We start from the raw sequence: 7,654 nt of genomic DNA, 5'->3' as shown, positions 1-7,654 counted from the left end.
CGGTGATCAAATTGTTGTCTCCTCGCCGTTTGTTCAAAAATAAAATAAGACGAACACTAGCAACAACCCTGAGGAAGCAATGAATACAACTATGTGTGCACTCATATCACAATCAGAGCAACGAAAAAAATTATTCCGGGGCGTTTTCTCCCTACAATTATGAAACGTGTTCTGGAATGTTTTTTCTTGGTTGGTGTTGTATTTGTATTTTATGGATTCTCCACAGGCCATAGCCTAAGGGGTCGTTGCGAAAGTTTTTTTTTTGTCGTGCCTGAAACGAACATCGTTCATTTCTTACTCGAGGACCCCCTCCCCTCCCTCTGAAACGAACACAGCCTGCTATGCTAGACACCAAAATCGCATGAACATACATGTACAGCGTACAGTGTACAGTCTCGGTCGATTTACGATTATGCCTCGCAACCCTCCCATTCCCCCCCCCCCCCCAAACGAATGATGTTCGTTTCAGGTAGGACGAAAAAACTTTTGCGACAGCCCCTAAATCGAGGGAGTCTCCATCAACAGCTTATGAAGAAGAAGAAGCTGATGAGAAAAAATTAAAAATTAAAAAGATAGAATGACGCGGGATGGTAGCAATTTGACACGGTGCTCTATGACATCGCTACTCTACGTGGAATGAATTCAGAGGTATGGACAGTATCTGGGGCACGGGTATATTTGCTCCAAACTGACGTATGTTTGGAAACTATGGACAGTGAGCTCCCCGGGTACTTAGTCCACTTTTCCTGTTCCAGGTGAATGTATACCTTAACCAAGCAAGGAGTGAAGATACGGCAAGCTCATTCGAATTATCAGTAACCAGTAATGCAAGCACCTCAGTCATCGTCCAAAGATGCTCCATTTCCATCAGCAAACTCCTAGCAAATTGCGTGTCGCGCCCTACGCAGGAGCTCGCGTTTTCCCTGCCGACTTGAATTGTCACTCTTGACAGCCATCACGACTGCCACGATGGACGGCAGGAAAAGCGCAAGCTCCCATGTAGGTACCAACACACAATTCCCCAAGTATCGCCGAAGTCCCAACAACCTTCTTCAAACTGGTAGTAGAAAGCCTAGTTCACATTCGACGGGGCGCGACGGGACGCGACGTAAGGATCGACGGGAAGCGATGGGACAGTCTGACGGTGTCCAATGTGAACCCCAGGAACGGGAACGCAACCGTACTGCCGTACGGATCGGGAAGCGACGGGAAGAGTCGGATCGATACAACTTTTCATACCGTAGACGGGGACGCAAGCGTACAAAACAGCTGCATTTTGAGTGTGAACAGGAGACGGCGTCGTGCGCCGATTACTCTCGATTCGTACTTGGAAATTTTTAGCATTTCGAACACTGCGCTTCCCATGATAACTCCCAGAATGGCTAACACGACTTGAGTTGTATTTCAGCAAGATAAGGTCTGATGTCACTTATGGTATTTAGGAATAGTTCAGGAGCGTGACAGGCGAACTGTTTTATCATTTCCCGGAGCTATTATTTGAATGGCACACCTTTCGAAGCTAATTTTTTGGTGTTCATGAAAACTGGTATTGTGAACTAACTGGATTCCGCTTCATTCAAGGAGAAAGAATTGAAAAGAAGTCCCGAAAAACAAGAAATTAGGTCCAAAAGTCACCCTGTCACGGACCGTGCCTTATGACTGGCGCCGTTCGCTGTTGAACGACGCAACGACTGCAGTATGTCGTGTCGTACGAATCGTACAAGATTTTACAGCTCACCCCATGGCCCAGCCTTCCGGACAGACCCTTACGTCCCGTACCGTCAGCGTTCCGTCGAATGTGAACTAGGCTTTCCTAATGTACTGCTCCGTGGGTTTGCACCGACGCCCACACTCAGTAACGCACAGCATGCATTTAGATTTCCGAGCCTGATTGAGGACATACCTTGCAGTGCAACGGGGAACGGAACTAGGACGAAGTGGCAGGAGAGAGGTTGATGTCGCGACCACGCTCAGCAAACTACTCGAAAACAGGTGCTGGCAAAAGAACGCGCCAACGAAAGTGTTGTCTACACAATTCTGCACACTCTTGACAAAGAGAAAGATGCTGGCGTTCTATTGAGCAGATCGGAGACTGCAGATTGACAAATTATACTCTGTCACACTGGTATGCCGTTGCTTCCTTGCTTCCCGAGCACATATACATGAACTTCCTCCCAGAAGGAGGTCCCTTTTGAGCCACCAGGCAATCCTTAAAAAAGTCCATGTACTGAGTTTCACAACACGCCAAGTTTAATTCAGTATTCATTTCGCGCATGGGAAACACATCTTGCAATGCCAATGAATGGTCGCACGATCGTTCGAGGGGCCAAACGAGTTGAGCGTGATCGTGACCCTGCCACTTTGTACTTCCCAAAGCGTCTTGGACACTTCTAAACTAGAATGACGTGCATGTACCGGGTACTAGCAGTTCTAGAATATTCATCCGTGATTCCAAATATGGATGCACCCGTGTATTGATGGAGCCAAGCATGGATCGCTATACTTGCAGGGTCCATATTTTGAGCTATGCGCGCTCGTCTTGGCCGCGCCATTGGATGCAGCACAGCTGCACAGGGGGTTGCACCCACACTTTTGGGTACAACTCCCTGATGCAGCACAATTGCCTTCTTTTTGCGCCCAAATTTGCTCAGCCTACATCGCGATATTTTGCCGCACAATTTTGCCACAAAATTTTCGATATTCTGCTTGGCATTTCCTTTCTCCGTCGGTATTTTGCTTTGATTTTGCTCGAGATAAAATGAGTTTAAAGAAAAACTCAACGATTATTGTCGCTGATGACTACGAAGTGATTTGGCTTTTTTATAACATTTGCCATTTTTTAACAAAATGTGTAAAATTTGCTTTTTTTCTGGCTGTTTCTCTGCTCCGGATGGCTGTATCGAAACATGGGTGGTGACAAATGAGAGCCAGTTTATCGTAGATCAACATTGACCAGAACATTTGGTGCATATAATTTTATTCTCCCTGCCACGTCGGTATAACTAGTGGTGGGTGCTTTGCCATTTTGTGTAAAATGTGTAAAATAAGCCCTTGAATGGACGAGGAGGGCTGTGAATTGCTTCCGCAGGGCCTTTGGACGACGTCAGGCCGTCTTGCCATCACTAAAGACAACAGTGAAGAACAGTAGGTCACGGAATACACTCTGTGAGAACGAAAACATGGCTGCGATGCTATGCTACCTATCCAATTCTACCGTATGACACAGCCACTAGTTACAAATACAAAAACACGGCTTTGCGGCAGCATACAATGCAGTTGACAGATTAATTTTCTTCCACTAGCATTCCTCAAAGTGATATCTATCAACTTCAGAACATTGATGACCGAATATCCCAGTTAGTGATGCCATTTTACAAATTTGTTAAAAAATGACACAACAATTATTTGAACCCTGAGAATACTATGAAAGTATGACATGATTCAAGACACTTTCCAAAGTGGGATCATTCCCATTTTTTGAGACAACGGGCATGAAGGATAGCACTTCCACTTGCAACAATTCATTTGGACGTAGCTTGCCTAGAAGTGGCTGAAAAAACGTGATTTTACAACCATGTTAAAAAAAGCCAAATCACCTCGTACAGCATTTTGGATTGAGCTTCTGCTACTGTCACCTAGTACAGTCAGACCTCGCTTATCCGGTCCTCGTTTATCCGGATCCCTCGCCATTCGGAAGAAAATAGTTGGTTACAAATGTACAGCATATGCCATGCTTACATACAGTATGTGTGTTCAATTATCCGGTTCCCTCGCCTATCCGGATATTTTTGTGGAAAACGGATGTGTGCGGTTATGCGAGGTCTGACTGTACCTTTCTACTGTAGTGCATATTCACGAACATTCTACAGTCCATGCACACGTGACATTACGCAATGATTGCATAGGCAAATTCTAGTTACTTCCCTTTTGATTACGTAGTGATTACATCACTTACACATTACCCATTTGCCACATCGAGCGTATGACGTTTTTCCATGTTCTTTCTCTCTTGCATGTCATGATGCAATACTGATTGCACCTACATGATACAATACTGATTGCACCTACATGATGCAATACTGCTTTGTACTTACATCAGCAATTGCAATTCTCATGACCACATCCGTTTCCTTCTTGCACTTTCTACCGCAACGCACAATTGCTAACGCTTCTCTCTCTACCCTATATAAGCTGCATTCGCTTGCATATTATTCAGATCAATCGTAATCTTTTCCATTCCGACTCAACTTGAATTAGTACTTTCTTAGTTGTAATAAAACGTTGTGTTCCACGACCCGTTGCACGGCTGAGTTGAATCTAGCGAAGCACTAAATTGGTGACCCCGACGTGATCGATTTCCGACCTGATTCAACGTTCTGTGCAATTTTTAGAAATGTCCGACAACGAGCAACCCGCTCCCGCTCTCGAGGCTAATGCCGCTCCAGACCAAGCTGCAAACCCCGCTGGAAACGCTGGTCCACCAGACGCTCCGGCCCAAGACGGCCCTGCCGCAAGGACCATCGCGCCAGTCAACTTCAAACTGCCGCCGTTCTGGCCAGGTGACCCGCAGTTATGGTTTGCGCAGGCTGAAGCTCACTTCTCCAACCACCGGATTAACACCTCCCGAGCACGGTACAATGTGATCGTGTCATCGCTAGCTCCGGAGTTTGCAACAGAGATCCGTGACCTGTTGATCGCTCCACCGGAAGACGAACCCTACGCCAAGCTGAGGGCTGCACTCACAACACGGACGCAAAAGTCGGAGCAAATCCGTCTTCGAGAGCTGTTGTCAACCGCCGACGTCGGTGACAGCAAACCCAGCAAGGTCCTACGCAGAATGCAGCAGCTACTGGGAGGAAAATCGCTTGACCCTTCTATCTTGCGGGAACTCTTCGTGCAACGTCTACCCCCAGCTGTCCGTCAGATTCTAGCAGCTACACCTACGACTCTGTCTCTGGAGGAGTTAGCGGCCCTCGCTGACAAAGTGGCCGAGTCTACAGTCCCATCAGCGAACACTCAAGTACACGCAGTTTCGGAAAAGGCCACTTCAAAAACTGCTGCAGTCGGCTCAACTGCCTCAAGTGCTACCACTTGTTTCAGCCCCAGCTCTGACTCGACGACTCAGCTGTCGCTACTCCGTTCGGACTTGGACAAGCTGTGTCTGACTGTACAAGCGCTAACCAAGGTGCGCTCCCGTGGACATGACGATTGCCCCATCAAAACGGCGGGATTTCCAACACGGGATCGGCGCACTGGACGCAGCGCTTCCCGCTCTCCCAGCCGCGCCGTACGCATTGAGGACACTGATAGCGACGACGTCTGCTGGTTCCACGCCAAGTTTGGTGACAAAGCTCGACGTTGCCGATCTCCATGCCGTCTGTCGGGAAACGGGACCGCCAGCCGCTAATCGCGACCACTAGCCCGGCTGGCTCCACCTCCACTTCTGAAGGTCGCCTCCTGTATATGCGTGACCGTGTCAACGGAATCAATTTCCTGATCGACACCGGCGCCTCAGTAAGTGTACTTCCTCCGTCCTTTGCTACCTCTGTAAAACGTTGTCATAGCCCTAGTCTTCGTGCCACCAATCACAGTACTATAGAAACGCATGGTCAACAATTCCTTGAGCTTGACATTGGTCTCCGTCGGTCGTTCAAATGGGTGTTCGTTGTCGCCGATGTCAATTACCCTATCCTCGGAGCCGATTTCCTGTGCCACTACAAGCTGACTGTCGATCTTGCAACGGGACAACTGCAGGACTCCTCGACCAATCTACGCATCAACGGAGTGGCCGCCGATGTCACGGATTCTGCAGCCAACCTCCTCGCAACCGATCAACCGAACCGATATTCGTCTCTCCTGGCCGAGTTTCCAGACCTTGTTCGACCTGCGACGCTGCCTACAGCATGATGGTTGATGCATCCAATGTTGCCGTCGGCGCTGTTCTACAACAACACATCAACGGTGAGTCCCTGCCTGTCTCGTTCTTCTCACGCAAGCTAAAGCCGGCCGAGACCCGCTATAGTACGTTCTGCCGAGAATTACTAGCCATATACCTCGCCATCAAACACTTCCGTCATTTCCTGGAAGGCCGTCCGTTCCACGTCTGCACCGACCATAAGCCACTGATCCACGCTATCCGAAGCCACTCGCAACAACACAGTCCTCGCCAGCAACGACACCTCAGCTACATTGCCGAGTTTACCACTGATCTTCGATACGTCCCTGGTAAGGAAAACGCTGCAGCTGACGCACTCTCGCGTTGTGACCTACCCGATGACGCCATCGCAACCATTGCCAGCCTGGACTTCGGCAGCCTCGCCCTCGCTCAACGGGCCGACAAGGAACTCTCCAAGCTCCGTCACACTGTCCCTCCGTCAACATCACTCGTCTTCAAAGACATCCAGTTTCCCATGGTTAACACACCGATGACGTGTGATATCTCCACTGGCTCCGCTCGTCCATTCGTCCCAAGCCAGTTCAGACGAGGTATTTTCGACTCACTCCACAACCTCTCTCACCCCGGACACCGGACCACCCGGCAGCTCATCACCAGCCGCTACGTTTGGCCGTCAATGAACAAAGACATCGCTGCGTGGTGCCGCTCCTGTATCGCTTGCCAACAAACCAAAGTTCACCGACACACGACCACTCCACTCGCCAAGTTCCGAAAACCAGATGCCCGATTCTCGCACGTCCACATCGATATTGTGGGACCGCTTCCACCGTCTAACGAGTTCTCGTACCTCCTAACAATGGTCGACCGTTTCACTCGTTGGCCCGAGGCCATTCCCATACCCGACATCACCGCCGAGACCGTCGCTCGCCACTTCGTGAGTTCCTGGGTGTCCCGCTATGGTGTACCGACTCTTCTAACTACCGACCGTGGTTCCCAGTTCGAATCGTCCCTGTGGTCCTCGCTGATGTCTCTCCTGGGTACGTCCCGCATCCGTACAACCGCCTACCATCCTGCCGCTAACGGGTTGGTTGAACGCTTTCACCGACAGCTGAAAGCCGCCATACGTTCTTCAGACAACCCCCGCCGCTGGACCGAACATCTACCGCTGATTCTACTGGGAATTCGTTCTTCCCTCAAGGCTGATCTAAACTGTTCGGTTGCTGAACTAGTCTACGGTTGTCAACTCCGTCTACCCAGCGATCTGTTCATCGAGACACATGAGCAGTTTCCAGATCCCACATCCTATGTTAGTCGGCTGAAGCAAGCCATGGCTGAACTCCGCCCTACACAGCCCCGCCACCCATCTGGCCGATCCGTATTTGTTCCTGCCGACCTCGCCACCGGCAGCCATGTGTTCCTTCGCCAGGACTCCGTTCGCACACCGCTACAACGTCCATATTCTGGCCCCCACAAGGTTCTCCGTCGTACGGACAAACACTTCACCATCGACCTCAACGGCCGCACAGACGCTGTCTCTATTGACCGTCTGAAGCCAGCCTACATCGATGGTGAAGAAGATGCATCGTCTCGTCCTGCCCCGACGCCGTCTCTCGCTCATGATGTCCTCCCACCACGACAGACCCGCTCCGGTCGTCAAGTGCGCTTTCCCTCATACTATTGAGCCACTCTCGTGTTACATTCCATTCAGATATTGTAGGTTACAGTACCTTGACTTGAACCATTGCGCATGTCATTTTC

General features: G+C 49.8%; 2 protein-coding genes across 2 annotated transcripts in view; one reads left to right on the top strand and one right to left on the bottom strand.

Moving 5' to 3' along the window:
- The window catches only part of LOC135830130 (uncharacterized), a 12,332-nt gene extending 10,198 nt beyond the window's left edge, over positions 1-2,134 (bottom strand). The window contains exon 1 of the mRNA XM_065342524.1: positions 1,904-2,134. The gene's annotated coding sequence lies outside the window, so the exon portion shown is untranslated. The remainder of the gene's footprint in view (positions 1-1,903) is intronic.
- A 2,259-nt stretch (positions 2,135-4,393) lies between these two features.
- On the top strand, positions 4,394-5,407 carry LOC135829307 (uncharacterized). The gene has a single exon (XM_065341711.1). The coding sequence runs from the start codon at positions 4,394-4,396 to the stop codon at positions 5,405-5,407; it is 1,014 nt and encodes a 337-aa protein (XP_065197783.1).
- The last annotated feature ends 2,247 nt before the right edge of the window (positions 5,408-7,654 follow it).

This window comes from Sycon ciliatum, chromosome 13 (genome assembly GCF_964019385.1).
Source record: "Sycon ciliatum chromosome 13, ocSycCili1.1, whole genome shotgun sequence".
Classification (NCBI taxonomy): Eukaryota; Metazoa; Porifera; class Calcarea; order Leucosolenida; family Sycettidae; genus Sycon; species Sycon ciliatum.
This window is presented reverse-complemented; position numbering and strand designations above follow the sequence as displayed.